We start from the raw sequence: 18,351 nt of genomic DNA on the forward strand, positions 1-18,351 counted from the left end.
GAATCAATACCGATTCCTTTCTTCTCTCATTCCAGTTGTCTCCTATTCATGATTCAATGTAATCCATCATTTGATGGGAAAAAAAAAAAACAGTGCAAACAATACAAAAAATCTTACAAGAGAGAATCTCGTCTTTTAACTCTAATTTTAATTTTACTTTTTTATTATGAAAACTTTTTTATTAACTTATATATAGAATATGAGTTAGAATATATCAAATATTTTAAATATATCCAACCATTAATTTGAAAGTTCTATCTAATCAATAAATCAAATCATAGAAAATATATCAAGTGGAGAAAAAATGAAATTATGATATGAGATAAATCTTAGAATAACTAGAAATATATACATATATATATATTTATATAAATTACTAGGGGAAAAAAAAAAAGCTACACTCCTCCTCTAGTCCTCTACACGAGTCTTGAGCCATTCTCAGTATCGGAAAAAAGCAGATAGAGCAGCTCTCGAAAACCCTAGTCGCCGTCGCCGATACAAATTTAAGCAAATTGGCCCCGGAAGACTCAATTTGATTCATCTCCGAAACCACAGGTTGCTCTATTTTACTTTGATTTCCTCGAATTCGAAGCAGCTATGCCGCCAAAGGCATCGAAGGCCGACGTGGCCAAGAAGCAGAAGGTGGTGGAGGACAAGACCTTCGGCCTGAAGAACAAGAACAAGAGCAAGAGTGTCCAGAAGTACGTCCAGCAAATCAAGTCGTCAGTCCAGCCCAAAGTCGACCCTACCAAAGCTAAGGTCTTGCTCTCACTTTTTTTTTTGATTTAAATTGATGCTAATGTGTTGCTGTTGCTCAAAACCCTATTGGGTTCTGTTTGTTTGGACTGAAATTGAGCTAAAGATTGAAACTTGATGGTTTTTAGTGGGAATTAATTCTTGGGGTGTAATGGGTTTTTGCAGAAAAAGAAGGAGGAAGAGAAAGCCAAAGAGAAGGAGCTTAATGATTTGTTCAAGGTTGCTGTTAGTCAGCCAAAAGTGCCACCGGGTATGTCGTATGTGCTCTCACTCACTCACTCCCATATTTGCTCTTTTGGTGTTTCACATTGTGGTAGTTGACATGTTGTGATTGATTTTTGGTATTGGGGGATTGGGAATTTGGATAGGTGTGGATCCCAAGTCCATTGTGTGCGAGTTTTTCAAGGCCGGGCAGTGTACTAAAGGATTCAAGTGCAAGTTTTCTCATGATTTGAATGTCCAGAGGAAGGGTGAAAAGATTGACATTTACAGTGATAAGCGCGACGATGGTGAGAGAACTCGCTGACATGCCTTGTTTATCCTTTGATACTATCATATCAGGGTTGTGTGTGTCTTTTTATGCTTGGACTTTTGTTTCAGAAACAATGGAGGAGTGGGATCAAGAGATGTTGGAAAAGGTTGTGGAGTCAAAGAAGAATGAGTATAACCAGAATAAGCCCACTGAGATTGTATGTCCTTTCCCATTCTATATTAGATATAATATGTGACACAGAAATGGAAGTTTTCTGATTATATCAACTATAGTAAGACCTGCTTAAGCAAATGTTTAGTTGCATTTGGCAAACAGAAAAGGTTTATTTTCATGGGGCGTTTGTTTTAAACTCGTATTGTTAGATGATGTAGGTGAGCCTTTGAATTCTTTCTGATAAGGGTCGGTCTAATTTACATAATTGAATCCACAATAAAAGAACTGATTTTGTGTTGAGGACGGACCCACCGACTATGAAGCATATAAAAACTATTTAACTTTGTGCAACTACATGTATTGAATTCAGGTACTGGGTTTATGTCTTCTGTTAATAATTTTGCAAGTGGTAGATCATACAGTATACCTGTGGGATTTTGGATCAAACCTCTATTGATCAATTTATCTATGGGTAGGGTTATTGAATAATAGATACAGTAACCATGTTTTTCCTTGTGATGCAAAAGATGAAAATAGTGTCACTTAAACTGGCAGGAGGCCACAGCATGTTTTTTTGTGAATTTCTGGGTAATAAGAAAGATATAACAGATTAGTGGCAGATTAACAGGAAACTACTTTTTTTTGTTCACTTTAGCTATAATAGTAGCCCTTAGGGGCTTAGGGTAATGTGAACTATCCGACTGTAGCCTGCTGGATATGTCATGCATCTAAGCTGGCCTATTGTCTGTACAGGTTTGCAAGTTCTTCTTGGAGGCAGTCGAAAAGAAACAGTATGGTTGGTTCTGGGTTTGTCCAAACGGTAGCAAAGAGTGCCACTACCGACATGCTCTTCCTCCGGGCTATATTTTGAAGTCTCAGATGAAGGCACTTCTTGAGGAAGAATCTCACAAGATTGCCATTGAGGACGAGATTGAAAACCAGGTGATAATCATTCTCAGATTCTTAATTTTACATTTTCCTTTGATGCTTCTCTTTTGTGTTATGCAACTACATGTATTGCCTCCCCTAAATATTTTAGTTTTTCTTTCCTGTGTTTTGTATTTCCGTTTCTTATTCTGCTCACTGCTGATCCCTGTAGCGTGCTAAAGTAACAACATGTACTCCGATGACTACTGAGTTGTTCATGCAATGGAGGAATAAGAAGACAGAAGAGAAAGAAGCTGGCCTGGCTGCACAACGAGCAGATAGGGCTAAGAATGACCGCATGAGGTTCTGTGTTTTTTTTATGTTTTGAATCAGGTAATGATAATTTTTATTATATGCTATTGACTTGAGTTTCATGTATTTCAGTGGTCGTGAGTTGTTTCTTGCGGATGCAAGCTTGTTTGTGGATGATGCTGAAGCATATGAAAAATACCAAAGACAAGAAGAACCTGAAGCATCTGAAGAGAAGGTATATCTTACTAGGCATATGCATGTGATTAATTCATTATGGACTGAGACTGTCTCACTTTTGCTTCGAATAAAGTGTTTGTTTGTTTCTGTAAGTTTGCTTTTGTACATTATGTTATATTTAAAACAGCCCACTTTATGCTGCCAAAGAAACAGTTGGCTTATCTGATAAATTAGGGGTCCAATGTTGCTCTTTTGCTGGTGACTTGGGTTGATTTCTGAATACATTACTTCTATCTGGGTTTGAGTGCTAGAACTTAATTCAGCTACATGCTTATGTGCACAGTCCAGAAGTAGAGCTTCACAGCCCATTTATGAAAAGAATAAGAAAGGGTATTAAATTTTTGTCATACCCTGTCTATATTGAAAATGTGTATAGGTAAGCTCTGGGTGTTATCCAAAATGTTTTTTTCTATAGCTGAAAAGTACATGTTGTCGAACTTCAGTTGATCAAGAATGAGTTTTCTTGGGTTTTATGTTTAGTTTGCCCAGGGCATTTGTTGTCCAGTCATTAAAAATTAAACTTCTAGGATTCCTGGAGTCATTGATGTGGGTCATCTATGTTGGTGTGTTTCTGGTATCTCCTGTAGCACTATATAAGAGCCAGTATGTGCTTCTGAAAACTAGTGAATGTGATTGCATAATTTTTGTTTAGAGCAGTTTCTCTCAAATGATTTGTGAGACTTCTTGATGTGATTGCAAGATCCCTTCTGGTTAGATTCTTTCCCTACATTCTCTTCCCTTTCCTTCAATTCCAGCTCTTTGGCCCCAACACCCCTTCACGCACATTATAACCTAAACTTCACCCTTCTAAGACCTCAAACACAAAACCTCTAAACACATTCATAGAATGGTCTAGTATAATGAGAATGCTGCGGTAGATAGACAGTAATAAAAGGGAGGATGGACATTTTTGCAATGATGTGCCTGAAAAGGTACGAGATGCCACTATGAGGTTGGCATAGATTCCTCAGTCTTATCTGGTTATGCTTTTCCTCTAGTTTTTTTTTTTTTTTGCTGGTTGTATATTTAGTTGATTGTGATAATAATTTGCATGGTGAGGTTATTAATTTTTTTATCACAGATATCACCCCAGTTGAACATGGTGTTAGCACGCGCCTTTAAGGGTGTTTTTCTTAGCTTATTTGGGTTGTGTCTGTTAAACGGGTGCTCTAACCCTTAAAAATATTTCTTTACACTTTCACACTGTCAACATGTAATTGTTTGCATGTCTTTGAGGCCAGAACGTCTATTGGTCGGTATTATTGGGCGTTCGAACTTCCTACTACTTCACTTCTGTAACATCAATTCTAGTGGTTGCTGTCCAATTTAAATTGTTCAGTTGGATGGCGTTAATTGTTGCTTTTTTCCTGTCCTTATGAACCAGCAGAATCAACCTCTGTGCCAGATAGGGTTATTTTAGTATCTTTTCTTTGTATTTTCCTGCCTCGTGATCAATGAAGTTAAGCTTTATATAGTCATGTTAGCTTTACTTTTTCCTCGATTCTCATTTGTTATAAAAGCTTATAATAAGGAATGTTCTTCCGTTCACTAGCAGGTAGATATTTTTTTTTTTTGGTTTCTTGTGAGGTTTCTAGGATATTATGACCTGAATAAAATTGTACGATACTGTTAGGTCTTGTGCCAAACAAGATTGATGTAGAAACACTGGGGGAAGTTTCATGTGCCACATATAAGCTGGTATTGACCAGTATGGGTGTTGTAACACGGTAATTTCTTAGGTTGTCACTCTGTTATTATAAATTTCCTCATGCTATTTGCCTTCTAGACTGAATATTCTACTGGTAGCGGAGGGATTTGCAGTAAATCTGTCATCTGGCCTTCTTAATCCTTGTAATGAAGCTTTTCCTTGCATAAATGACTAATAAGCAAAAATATTTTTCTTTTTTCTTTTATTATGTTTGTCTTGAATATGCTGTAGCAGGTTATTGAAAGGAGCTTATTTTGAGAATTGTTTTTTTTTTTTATATATATATTTTTTCTCAAATGTTAAGTAACCAAACTCTCTGCTTTGGTGGGAAAGTATGAATAAAAATGTGACTACATTTAGTTCATGATGAACGGACAGTAGAAACCTAATGGGCAAATACATGGATGGTTATGCTCTTGTCTGCAGTGCTTTCTTTACATCTTAACTACCTAGTTTAAATTAAGTCTTTCCATTTACATTTTAATAGTTGCCTTGACAATCCAGTTATCTCAGTCTTACTGTGCTCTGTTTCAGATCAAAGGCAACTCTGCAGCAGTGGGACCAAGTAGCTCTACTAGTGCTGCTGGTTCTGAAGAAGTCCCTGTTGATGATGATGAGGATGACGATGATGAGTTGGACTTGGATGAGTTAAATGAACTCGAAGCAAGTTTGTCAAGAACATCGATTCAGATACGGGAACCGGGAATAGAGGCTTCTTGAGAGGGAGAAAGGACAGTTTGCTAGTGGATGGCCAAAAAGGGACTTATGTCCACAAATGTGAGAGGAATAATATATTATCTAAAATAGGATTGCCTACTATCTTATGTTAAAATCTTGGTGCCTTCAGGAAGTCATTAAGTCATTTATGCAAGGAAAAATCCAATTTTGATTCAGACTCCTGCTGTTCAAATAACATTTTCTGTTTGTGTATCACAATTCTTAGTTTTCTATATTTTCAACCGCGAACCATTTGAGGGCTTCTGCTATTGATGCGGTGCAATCATATTTTGATGAATTTTTTGAACTCAAGCATCATTCAATGAGATATTCCTCTAGAAATACTAGCAAATGACTAAAAAAGCCACCTACAAGATAGAGGTTCTCTAACTCTTTTGGGTAACTCGAAGAATTTGTTTTTTGACATCAAAGCCAATTGGTTTGAGAACCGACTGGTCACGACACGGGGAGATATCAGAAGTGAGAATGTTGATGGAGATACCTATCTGTAAGGGTAGAAATCTATCAATCGATCACCCTTGGCAGGTTTCCGCTGGAAGGGTTGCCGTTGGTGAATTACGAGAGAATCGGAAGCAACCTGTTCCCTGGAGCCCGAGCGCCCCTTACCTCATGTCTCACCTCTCCCCCTGGAGCATATAGGATCTTCTTCTTCTTCAGAGCATATAGGATTTGGTTTGTAAAAGATGAGCTTCCATTGTTAAAATGGTTACTTCACTCATGGGTCATGCTTATGCGATTGTCTATGTCTGAGCTTTTCCAACTAACCATAACATCCAAGTAGTTGGTTGTATGATCACGGAAACCTCAGATGGAGGAGGGGATCAAAAGGCACACCGCAACCTTGTAATCTTCGATCGAGAGGCCTGGCTAAATCTCAAGGAGAGTATACAACTATTGCGGAGCCAATGTGATGCAGACATGCCGCTAAAGACTATAGAGTTTTGAGTCAATGGACAAATACCTTGGGTGCATCAAGATTCAAGACTGCAAACTTGCGTAGTTGGAGTACCTATGGGTATGGCTGCACATGATCCTGGTGAATACAATACCATCATCAAATAATTATCACAGGAAGAAGAAGACATACCATCTGCATAATGTTTCAATTTCCTTATAATTTTCCCTTTTCATTTTACACATCCATTTTGTCCCTAAATTCTGTCTTCTGTATCTGTATTTGAAAAGGCAACTCGGAGTCTCAGAGTAGTAGTTATACAACACAACACAACTCAGATCAGGTACTGAAAGACCAATTATCATCGAAAACATGTACTTTGTACTTGATCAATCACTAATGGCTCCAGGACTACAGAATTCAAAACATTTACATAACGAAACACATGAACAACAAAAAAAATTGGGATTATTGAAGCTACCAAGGATTGATGCTTCAAGAATAGAATAGAAGGTTTCAAAATAATCATTTAACACTTAATTGTCTTGCCAAAATTCTAGGGTCCCGGCTAGACCGCCACTTATCACAGTCAATACATCCCTTACGAGTTGCTATGAATACAATCATTTATTCAAAAATAAAAAAAATAAAAAAAACGAATAAAATCACTGCTGTGCACATTGCACCCTCTCTGCACCACCAGGCATGTCGTTGTCCTCCTCATATGCCTCCGAATGAGCCTGGTGCTGTTTCCTTCTCATCTCCTCCTCCATGTTCACATTATGCAGAGTCGTCTCCTCACACTCATCCAACTCCGTATCTGTCAGTTTCTGAGATGATGCCCTTGATGGAAGATCAGCTTCCAAAGCCTTGACCTGCTCGAGGCTCAGAGTTTCAGGGAATTCCACTGAGAAATGAATGTACAGCTTGCCCTTCATGAATGGCCTCTGGTACATTGGCATACCCTCATCATTGACGGCCTTAAACGAGTCAGGCTTCACAACTTGGCCAGGGTTTGATTTGATAAGTAGCTGCCTGCCATCCAAATGGTTCAGCACAAACTGGAAACCACATAGAGCATCTGTGAGTGACAAAGAGTGCTCCACAAAAAGATCATCCATCTTTCTCTTGAATTTAGGATGTTCCTTTTGCTGAATGACGAACACTATATCACCAGTGACTGTGTCAGGAGCTTCATCAGCTTCACCAGGAAATGTGATCTTCTGTCCATTCTGCATACCCTTCTCCACATGGACTTGTAAAACTTTCTTTTCTTGAACAACTTTCTCCCCCTTACATTGTCCACAGCGGTCCTTGGCCCTGATGGTCTCTCCAGTACCCTTACAATCATCGCAAGCATGCTGCAACTGTTGAAACATAGAAGGTCCAAACTGCCTAACAGTGACCTTCATTCCAGTTCCTTTGCAACCATCACACTTGGTCGAGGCTCCAGATTTTGACCCCTTGCCTTTGCACTTGGAGCACAACACATTGCGAGAGAGCGAAAGTTTCTTTGAGGTCCCAAGATATAGGTCTTCCAAAGAGACCTTCAATGAGTGAACCACATCTTCTCCACGTCTCTGTCTCCGTCCTCCACCACCACCTGGCATGCCTCCAAATGGGCTGCCACGACCACCAAAGAAAGAGGAGAAGATGTCAGATGGGTCATGGCCACCCGGTTGCATTCCTTCCTTCAGTCCGTCCTCACCATACTGATCATAAACTTGGCGCTTCTCCGGGTCACTTAGAACCTCATAAGCCTGAGCCAACTCTTTAAATTTTTCTGGATCTCCGCCCTTATCAGGATGGTTCTTCATGGCGGCTTTCTTGTACGCCTTCTTCAAATCTTCAGCCGAAGTAGTCTTGGACACTCCCAGAATCTCATAGTACTTGGAGTTATCACTCTTCTTCGCTGCCCTACCTCCTCCAAACATCTTCGATTATATTTCGACTTGATTAAAACCCAAAATCCAAAATTAACAGACCCTCTAGATCAGATTTCTGCTGATTTCCTTGTAACTAAAGCTGGAGACTTGGAGACTATATATAAGGAAACTCTGGTAGCTTTCCTTTTCCATATTGGAAAGGGATATGAAGTAGGTTTTTTTTTCTCCTAACTGGAAAGGGATAAAGTAGCTTTTCTTTTCCTAACTGGAGAGGGATATAGAAGTAAGTTTTCTCTTTTTTTTTTTTTAATAAATAATTCCCTTTGATAAAAAAACAAATAAATAATTCCCACCGTCACAAAGGGTATAACTGTCAATTTCACATCTCTTTATATTTTCTGCCCACACAAATTGTGTGACGGTTAACCGTTAAAGAAGAGCAGAGAGAGATAGCTAGAGAGAGAGAACGACATGTCGCCGATGAGATACCGGACGGCGTTTAGGCTTGCCCGGAGCAGAAACCGACTGCCGTTTCCGTTCCGGTCGCGTCCGCACTCTTCTGAGTCTCGGATTCAATGCAGGCCTGAACCACGGTGAGTCAGAATTTCAATTCCGAGTTACATAAGCAATTGCTGCGTTTGGATTCTGATAAAGGAAGAGAACTGATTTATATGTTTGGTTGCATTTGCAGGTCTTCGTTTGGAATTGCGTTTGACATTGACGGAGTTATTCTCGGCGGCCGTGCTCCGATCGGCGGGTCTCCTCGAGCTTTGAGGAAGCTGTACGGAGCTTCAGGTAGTGCAAAGTTTTATTTTTTGTCTAATTTGATAAATTTCAATTATATTAGCGAGTCGGAATAGAGTAAATTGATTAGGGAATGTGGAAGTTTCTAATTGAGTTTCGATTTTTCTGTGGAGTGAAATTTTTTTTTCGGTGATGATTTCTAGCTTGATTGAAATGCTGCTGCTACTTTGTAGGTACTTTGAAGGTTCCATTTCTGTTTTTGACCAATGGTAAGTTGGCCAAGTGGTTTACCAGTATGTTGTAACTAGCCAATATATGTGGTGATTTTTTCTGGTTGATTCAACTTTTTAAGTATTTGTTTCTAATCATTGATGCTTTAAACACTAAAGTGTCTAAAACGGTTGATCAGGGGGTGGCATCCCAGAGTCGAGACGAGCTGCTGAACTAAGTGAAGTTCTGGGGGTCAATATCCTGCCTTCTCAGGTAATATTCTCAACATTTATCTTTTTTTGTTACGATGGTGTCAAATTTATGGTTGTATTGTCTCGAATTTATGCGACTGCATTTGGCTGATGGAAACTTTGGCATAGCTCTCTTCCCGATGCAGGTTGTACAGGGTCATACACCTTTTAGAAACTTGTTGAGGAGGTATGTGCCAGTGTCACTGATCTTTTTTCTACATAAATCTTTAATTTTGGTGGATCATGCTCTTCCTTGGAGTGAAACCCTGTCTGATAGTGGATGTTGTTAATTACTATCTTTGAGGATGAAGCTAGAAAACATGATATATCAATTTATCAATGAAACATTATGCAAACAAGGCACTGCCAAGTTATCACTGGGGTTGATTACTTAAGTTGGGCACGATTTCATATCAGGCTTTAGCAGATAAGTTACATCATTCATACTGCATCTCATTTGACTTTTTGTCTAAATACACTTTCATGCGATTAGCATCACCAAAAGAGGAATTCATTTTATGGTTTTGTACGTTAAAAGAATTCTAATTTCTAAGTGTTGTTTGTAATAAGGAGATAGTTAGTTTTAATGTTCAGAGTGTAGAGAATGCAATGCCTGTTTTCATCATCTTAGGTTTCGGCCATTTTATCTGTTTTCAGATATGAGAATGAATTGATTGTTGCTGTTGGAAAAGGGGAACCAGCTCTTGTAATGTCAGAGTATGGTTTCAAGTAAGTCTAGCTACTCTTAGTTAAGATTTGATACCTTCTGTTGCTAGATTTGTAAAAGGTAACAAATAGCTAAGATTTATCTTTTATGGCAGAAAAGTTCTCTCATTAGATGAGTATGCATCCTACTTCAAGGATATTGACCCGGTAGCTCAATATAAGATGTGGAGGACTAAGCAGGCATTGGATTGCAGTAGCCACTTGAAGGAATTGGTGCCAAGATACGATGTATACTCTGACAGGGTTAGTGCTGCTTTTGTCGTTAGTGATCCTGTAGATTGGGGCAGGGACATTCAGGTATATTTTCAGTTCTCTTTTTTTGCTTATAATGCAGCATTACTGTATTAGGGAGCGTAATTCACTGCATCTACTATTTTCCTATTGTAGCTACTCTTTCCCAGATGGTTTCAAATTGTAAATCCCATATGAATTGCTAAGGGTGGTTTGTATATGAACTGCAAAATAACATTACACTGTATTAGCATAACACTGAAGTTGTTGCTGAGCTTTAGTAACTATTTTCCTAGGCTGCAAATATTTAGAGGTGCTTCTAGAAAATCTAAACCATGAAATTTAGCAGTCATATTGATCATGAGTCTGTGAGGTAACTATATACTGAGACACTTTAGCGGTAATGGATCATGTATATTTCATTCAGTATGCTTAACTCATGAAGCCATGAACTTTGTACTATTGTAATTATGTCTTTAGGTAAATTGACATATTGAGCTCTTTCTCACTATTATGGCTTTCATCCTTTGCAATATGTGCTGTCATATGATTTGATGTTAACAAGAAATAAGTAGTGATTTTAAACTTTAGTGTTGACAATAACATTTTAAGTCTCTTGTCTATATAATATATGTTTCTAATAAGGGTGGAAAATACTTCTAGTTCTCATGCAGAGTGGGTTGATAAAATTAATTCTGAATAAAATTTACATATATGCATCATCCACGAGTCCCTTACAGCATTATGCATGTGACTTTATACTTTTGACTGTGTATTTATGCATCTTCTTATTAGTTGTCCTCTGGTGAATTTTGGGTGCTGTATTTTATGGTACCGTCATCTTAAGACAACCTCGGTTGTTTGTGCCCCATTAAAACCTTTGAGCTAATTCATGTATTGAATTAGGTTCTCTGTGACATTTTAAGATCTGGAGGGATTCCTGGATGGGAGAATGGCAATCAGCCACCCCTTTATTTTGCCGCAGATGACCTTGAATATCAGGTTGGTCACTCTGATTCTTCAAACATGTACTGAATACTTATCTCAGAAGCAAAATTTTGTTTAGTTGACAAAATTGTCAGAGAAATAAACTGATAGTGGACACCCATAATTTTTTCATTAGCCAGCATGCTAGAAGTTTCAGTATTATTCCCGTAGTCATCACCTGACAGTTTCAGTACTTGATGGGTTCCATTGAATTGTGGACAATGCCAGTGAGCATCTTGATGCACAGTCATGCTTTTCATATGGGTTCTATTTGGATGGTTTTCTCCAGATCCTTGACTTCCAGAAAAGTAGGATCAAAATAGGATGCAATTCCATATAACCACAACTCCCTTTTCTTTTTCAACTACAACTCCCTCTTCTTTTTCAACTGTAAGGTTTACATGATAGTATGAATCATGGGAGTGTTCTGATCAATTGCATATTGATTCACATACAGGCTGCATTTCCTTCTCAGAGACTTGGAATGGGTGCTTTCAGAATTGCACTAGAAAGCATCTTCAACAGGTAGGTGAGACTTGGTTGTTGTCATGTCTATATATTCCATGCACTAATTATAAACCAGCACATCGGTTTTCACATTGAGTCAATAACCAGATCTTTGGGTGTAAACTTGTGATGAATCTACATGGAAATGGGTTCTTTGGTACCCATCTTGGAAAGCTTTGTCTCATCATTATTGTCAGTTACCCCACAAGGTCCATATGCTTGCAAAGAAAACTTATCATAATTGACTTTTTTTTTTCATTTTTTTTTTTCATAATTGACTTGCTTTGGGTAAATACTTTTTACCAAGAAAATTTGGATCTTGAACCGTAAGACATCCATGTGTCACAGACTGATAAATGAATGTTTAGGAACAACTGATCTACGTAACTTTTATGCAGTTCATGAGTAACTTCAATAGCATAATCCATTTTGGCTTTGCTGCAGAATTCACCGTAGTACTTTGGAATATGTATCTTTCGGGAAGCCCAATCCGTTTGTATTTAAGAACACTGAAGCTCTATTGGCAGAGCTTCAACCATCTCAATTTGATGATCATATTTCAGAAAGTGGATGCTCTCAGTCACATGATTTCAAAACCCTATATATGATCGGAGACAACCCTTTGGTTGATGTCAAAGGTGCTCAACAGGTATGTCTTTTTCCCTTATGGTGACAAACTGTTGCTATCTCTTGTTTTGGATGGATTTTAACAAATCACCTCACCTAATTTATCAGGCCGGACATCCCTGGTTTTCTATTTTGACAAGGACAGGTGTTTTTAAGGGTAAAGATAATCATAAGGAGTTTCCAGCAGATATGGTAAGTTCAATATAGAAGTCAAGAAATGCAATCAAGTTCATCTTGTGGAGTTATTAATATAAGACTGATAAATGTAGAAATGGGTTTCAGAGTTAATTTGTCGCCTGTAAGTCCGAAAACTGTGTAATATCCTTTTGTTTTGGGTATATGGTTTTCATAAAATTTTTGCGTATCCTTTTGTTGTTTCTGTAGGTTGTGGATACTGTAGAAGAGGCAGTGGACTTCATTCTGAAAAGAGAAGGAACTTCTTAGCACAGAGTTATGTGACAACCCCTCCCAGTTAATAGAAGATTAGAGCAGGAAAGATCAAGTAGTATTTCTGCAAACATTAGCTCAAGCTGAAACAAAACTACAATTCATCAAAACATCATTAGCGAGTTTATTTTTCTCCTTTCTTGACCTTACACAATTGTTTGCAATATCGGCCGCTTTTGTCAGTCTCAAGAATTTGATCCAAGTGTCCCTCTTCCGCTGAACAAACGAAGCATACCTAGTGTCTTTGATCGAAAATAGTCAGGATACCTCAGGGTTGTAACTGTGTTCCTCAGGAACCAAGTTTGAAGTTCCAAAGTCTCAGTTTTGTAATGTATTATTGTCTATATGCTATTCATGCAAGCAGAAGAGGATTATAATTATTAAGAGATGAATATCCATTCTTTCGCTTTTTTTTTTCTTTTGGAAAATAAATCAATCAACTTAAAACCCACACTACAACAATAGTATGCCAGTCTTATTTATTTTACGAGGCAATGGCTCCAGCTGAAACAAAGTAGTAGGATTTATCCATACATTCCTACTAGTACTAGCAAAATCCTAATCATCTTTCGAATGCAGATGATAAGAACAAACAAGAAAGCGAAAATCTGAACCTATATAACGATACATTTCTACCAAATTCAAAACCCAAATGAATGTAATATGCACCCAAAGACGATGGAATTAGAAATGTGATGCCTCATTCAACCAAAAGTGCACATTATCCTTGTTACTGGATCAAATTCCCATCAATACCTCCAGCTCCGTGGCTACTACTTTCATGGAAGGCCTTTCCTCGTTTCTTAACCTTGTACATCTTTCTGCAATGCTCGCCATTTTTTCGACTGTCTTAAGATTTCCGTCATTGACTACTTCACGATCAAGGATTTGATCCAACCGACCCTCTTGCCCTGAATCAACAAATATGACTCAAGTTTCTCTCTTTGTCGGGCCTATCAAAAGACACTGCTCTTCTGCTCGTTAGTAGCTCCATTAGCACAACTCCAAAGCTATACACATAACTTTTTGCCGTTAGTGTGCTTGATTGAAGATATTCAGGGTCCAAGTATCCTAATGTCCCTGGCGGTAAAGTGGGTACAGTATATTGTTCAGTAGTGGGTACGCCCAATATTGAAGTTTCAAAGTCTTATCAGTTTTGCCGTGTAAATTGGCGGAGCCAGTGTAGGCCGAGCGGGTGCCGTTGCCCCCACTCATATAATATTTATGCTGCCTGATATATACATGATTCTATTAGTGTTCTAGCTGCACTTGAGGGTTTATCGTCAGAGTAATAGAGATTAATTCCAGATTATTAAGACAATCATCAAAGCTTTTTCCAAAAACAGAAAAATCATCCATGAATACCTTTATGATTTTTCTCAATATAATCTGAAAAGATGCTTACCATACACCTCTGAAAGGTACTTGGTGCGTTGCAGAATCCAAAGGGCATGCGACGATATGCAAACGTGCCAAAGGGGCAAGTGAAGGTCTTGCCCCAACACTGAGAGAGTTGGCGTGATCTAAAGGTTTTATATCTAAAGGCTTTAAACTTAATTTTATTGGTTCTATGCATAAGAGTTTTTTTTTAATTATTTATTTATTTTTTAAATCATTTTATCTAGGGCCTAGGGGTCTTTACAAAATGTCCAAATTTGACCTAAATGTACTCCACTAAGAGATTAGTGTGCCCACTTACCCTATTTAAAGATTAAAAAACAATTTTAACCTCCAAATTATTAAGAAATGGCAAAGCATCTCTCTCTCTCTCTCTCTCTCTCTCTCTCTCTCTCTCTCTCTCACACACACACACACACACACACACACACACACACAAATCCGCGTCCTCCATCATTGATCTGTCTGAGTCAACTTGCTCCGGCCTCCTCGGCGGCTTCGCAACCATCACCGTCGGCTTCTCCCTCGTCGAGCCCTAGGTCGCCATCATCTGAGGCTTTGTCATTGCCGTCATGTAAGGAGAAACCCAAAGATCTGGGCGGGTTGAATTGCGGTCGCTCATCGACGGCGGCGTGAGAAGTCGCTCTCTGTGCCTTCTGGTTCTAGGCTTGGCAGAAGAGATGTACAGTCACAAAAGTAGCGTGGAAGGAGATGAACACTTGGTTTGATGGGTTTAGCATTTTTTGATTAGTGGTTGGTTTTGTTGTTTGCTGTGATTTATTTGTTTATTTTTGTAATCTTGATACAGGAATTGTTGTAGATTTGAAGTGCTTTGGGTACTATTTCATACCGAAATTTTCATACTCATTGTGCCCAACAAGAAGGTTTTTGGGGGGCCAATAAAATTATTATTGGGAAAATAAAGGTTTTATTGGGGAGCAATAATACTTTATTGCCCCCAATTGAGGTGCAATAATGTTATTATTGGCCTCCAATAAAGTTTTTATTAGGGGGCAATAAAAATTTATAGAGTTTTATTGGGGGACAATAATAGTCTTCGACGACCTTTTCATTGACCTATAAGATCTCCGACGACCTCTTTGGGAATATTTGGTGAGCTCTGGTGAGGTTCCCGGCGAAGTCCGGATTCCAATGATTGGTGACAGGATTCCGGCGACCGGTGACTGGATTCCGGCTTCCGGAGACCTGTGACACGATTCTGGAGATGGAAGTCTGACGAAGTCTCCCATGATTTTTCTCTCTTCCACCCTCTCTCTATGTGACAAAGGGAGAGAGGGAAAAATTGTCCTAAAAATAAATTAAAAAACAATAAAAAAATCACTTAATTGGGTATTAGGGTAAAAAATATGTAATTTATTGGGTAAGTGTGCAATCTTATAAGATGTTTGGGTAAGTGGGGTTAGTGTAGTTCAAATTTGGGTAAATGGACATTTTTCCTTTTATCTATAGTTTTTCATATAGTTTGGCGTTTCTCATATAGTTTGGCCTTATGGTACAATCTTTTTCTTGAAAAATTAGCTCTCTCTCTATATATAATTATTTATATATATATATATATATGTATATGTATTCGGCCCCACATTGGGAATAATTTGCCTCCGCCACAAGGTGTAATTCTCGTCTAGTAGTATATTTGTTGACTTCACATCTTGATGTATGATCATTGGCGTGGCAGAATGGAAGTATGCTAGTGCTCTTGCCACATCCACCGCTACTTTTAATCGCAACTCCAATGGAAGTCGCGGTGATCCTTAATCCCTTGCCGTTTATTTTATGAATGTGCTCATAAAGACTTCCATGCGGGATGTACTCCCAAACCAGTATAAGAGGTTTTGTCTCCAAACAACATCCTATGAGTCTCATCACATTTTTGTGGTTGATTGAACAAAGAACATTTACCATATTAACAAGCTCATTTTCTATTGTTGGAGACATAATTGTGAACTTCTTTACTACAATGACTGAATTATTTGGTAGTATCGCTTTGTAAATTGTTGCATAGCCTCCTTTACCAAGTACTCTACATTCATGGTAATTTGTGTAGCCTTCTTTAGGTCTTCTTCAGTAAAGATTGCTGCCCCAACATTTTGTAAATGAATATAGAACTGACTTCTGGAGTTGCAGTATCCTTTGAAGTGCGTTGCGAAATTAACGCCCAGTCTCTCCATATCACTGGCCATTAGAACAAGGGCTTCAACAACACCCATTGCCCTAGCAGACTCAGCTGTTGGCCAAGCAAGAAGTTTCCCTCCACATAATTCTCCTACATCTCGTTGCAAATTACTAGAACAATCTCTCATTTCAATGCTCACAACTTCATCCACGATAAAGAGCATCAGTTGAAGTGGTTCGCGCTATTCAATAATTTCTTACCTGTGAGAAGGGAAGGATAGCTAAAGTTTGCGGCTAGGACCTACACTTTTTGATTTTTTGAAAGACTAAAAATACCCTAATATAAAATTACAATAAAAAACAATCTCTTATTAAAAATTACAATTCGTTTTTTTGATTACATTCTATAAAACACGTTCTTAATATTTCCGTTCATCGTTAAACCCTAGCTCTTTCTTTTTTAGCATTCATCATCTTCAATAGTTATCATGCTATACTAACAAGTTTTATGCCTCAAAATTTATCATATTAACGTAACAGAGTCTGAAAACACCTACTTGGATCCTGAAATGAGGTAATCGCATTGTCTGAAAACATCATATGGTTTGAAATTTAAAAAATATATGTAGAGTGAGAAATGAAAGTAGGGTGAACAAAGTAAATTAGAAAAAAAATAAAAAAAATATGTAGGGTGAGAAAAGAAAGTAGGATGAACAAAGTAATTAGTAGGGTGGCTTGAAAAATGGTATTTTGGGTACTGCAAATGGGTGGACAAAGTAAACTAGAAATTAAAAAAATAAATGTAGGGTGAGAAGAGAAAGTAGGACGAACAAAGTAGTTAGTAGGATGACAATTGCCGCACCCTAGCAAAAATGTCGATGATAATATATGAGTGCCAAGCCATCTTAGCTATTGTTGGCAATAAAGAAGAATACTTCCTCTTTCTAAATTCGTTGATCAGACGTGGAAGATGATGTATAAACTTGAACAATAATATCTATTACATAGAAGAGATTTGTAACTAATCTTGAAACAAGAGCTGCTACCTTTAGGTTTTGTCAAGTCCCAAACAGCTCTTGTCGTGGTTTATTATAGGGATCTAGAGGAACAACAGATCCAGCATGACGGCAAACATACATGATACTACAAATATCTTTCTCTAGTAGTGCTTTTTGAAGAAGGACAACGCCAGATGATAAGCTTGATCCTGATTAGTAATGTTTGCTAAAGCCACTTCGGGGTTAGCCATAACTAGGTTTACACAGTGGAGCGACAGAGACTTGGTTTAGTGACCAACTGATTCTAGCCCACTAGCTAGCTAGCTCTGATTTGCAAGATAATGCAGCAGCAAAAGCAGTTCTCTGTTGTGAAGTAAGAGAAAATGTTTGGAGGAATCTTTTTTTTTTTTTTTTTTTGAAGGGAATATTTTATTTTTATTTTTATATAGATAGAAATGTAAGGTTTATTAGCGTTGCAGGATTTAGTACAATTACAGATAGGCCTATATAACTATTTCATTTACATGGATAGCCACACTTGTACAAATATTTGCAACACACCTTGTTTGATATTTCATGTCAATATTATTGCCACCGTTATGCGTTCTAAGTCGTCTCGTTAAAAACTTTGTCAAGTAATAAAAACCTTGTGAGAACAAAAGTAAACTTGGTCGAAGGAGAAAAAATGAGCAAATGTATATATGTCGAATCATGGTATCTTCAGGATGCAATGTAAGAGGAGTGGCCATGCCAAGGATGTGGCTTATTAATATCTTGCCAGGTAACAAATCTCGTTGGGACAAAATAATCTTAGACGAAGGACAAAAGAGTGCACGATGGTCAGGTGAGTATGCTTCGAGATACTCCTCTTGAAAACTACATGTTAAGTAACTCAGCTAATCAACATAAACCAATATCTTGAACATACTTCTGGAATGTAGATGACTTGGTGAAGATCGGATATGCTTAACTTTAATCTTATGATGTTCTTGTTGTTACTGATTGAAGAAGAATTTCGGTGCAATATGCTTGGGGTTGTCGCTTTCG

General features: G+C 38.0%; 3 protein-coding genes across 10 annotated transcripts; 2 read left to right on the top strand and 1 right to left on the bottom strand.

The window, feature by feature from the left end:
• The first annotated feature begins 387 nt into the window (after nt 1–387).
• On the top strand, nt 388–5,512 carry LOC112182493 (zinc finger CCCH domain-containing protein 11). Of its 2 annotated transcripts, none has more exons than XM_024320986.2 (8): nt 388–759; nt 922–1,006; nt 1,125–1,265; nt 1,357–1,445; nt 2,156–2,344; nt 2,502–2,632; nt 2,714–2,816; nt 5,061–5,512. In XM_024320986.2, the coding sequence occupies exons 1-8, from the start codon at nt 598–600 to the stop codon at nt 5,244–5,246; spliced, it is 1,086 nt and encodes a 361-aa protein (XP_024176754.1). In that variant the 5' UTR covers nt 388–597; the 3' UTR covers nt 5,247–5,512. The 2 variants fall into 2 exon arrangements, with proteins under 2 accessions (XP_024176754.1, XP_040364397.1); XM_040508463.1 differs by lacking the exon at nt 5,061–5,512 and adding an exon at nt 4,452–4,506.
• A 1,312-nt stretch (nt 5,513–6,824) lies between these two features.
• On the bottom strand, nt 6,825–8,108 carry LOC112181731 (dnaJ protein homolog). The gene has a single exon (XM_024320115.2). It carries the CDS (start codon nt 8,091–8,093, stop codon nt 6,825–6,827), a length of 1,269 nt encoding a protein of 422 aa, XP_024175883.1. The 5' UTR covers nt 8,094–8,108.
• A 337-nt stretch (nt 8,109–8,445) lies between these two features.
• LOC112182856 (uncharacterized protein YKR070W) lies at nt 8,446–13,173 on the top strand. 7 transcript variants are annotated; one of them, XM_024321410.2, is made up of 12 exons: nt 8,447–8,638; nt 8,737–8,840; nt 9,023–9,058; nt 9,199–9,272; nt 9,397–9,437; nt 9,908–9,979; nt 10,072–10,273; nt 11,114–11,209; nt 11,652–11,719; nt 12,146–12,350; nt 12,437–12,520; nt 12,713–13,173. In XM_024321410.2, exons 1-12 carry the CDS (start codon nt 8,517–8,519, stop codon nt 12,770–12,772), a joined length of 1,164 nt encoding a protein of 387 aa, XP_024177178.1. In that variant the 5' UTR covers nt 8,447–8,516; the 3' UTR covers nt 12,773–13,173. The 7 variants fall into 7 exon arrangements, with proteins under 7 accessions (XP_024177181.1, XP_024177180.1, XP_024177178.1 ...); XM_024321413.2 differs by lacking the exon at nt 9,908–9,979 and having other exon boundaries at nt 8,446–8,638; XM_024321412.2 differs by lacking the exon at nt 9,023–9,058 and having other exon boundaries at nt 8,446–8,638.
• Nucleotides 13,174–18,351: the final 5,178 nt, after the last annotated feature.

The sequence above is a fragment of the Rosa chinensis genome, chromosome 1 (assembly GCF_002994745.2).
Source record: "Rosa chinensis cultivar Old Blush chromosome 1, RchiOBHm-V2, whole genome shotgun sequence".
NCBI lineage: Eukaryota > Viridiplantae > Streptophyta > Magnoliopsida > Rosales > Rosaceae > Rosa > Rosa chinensis.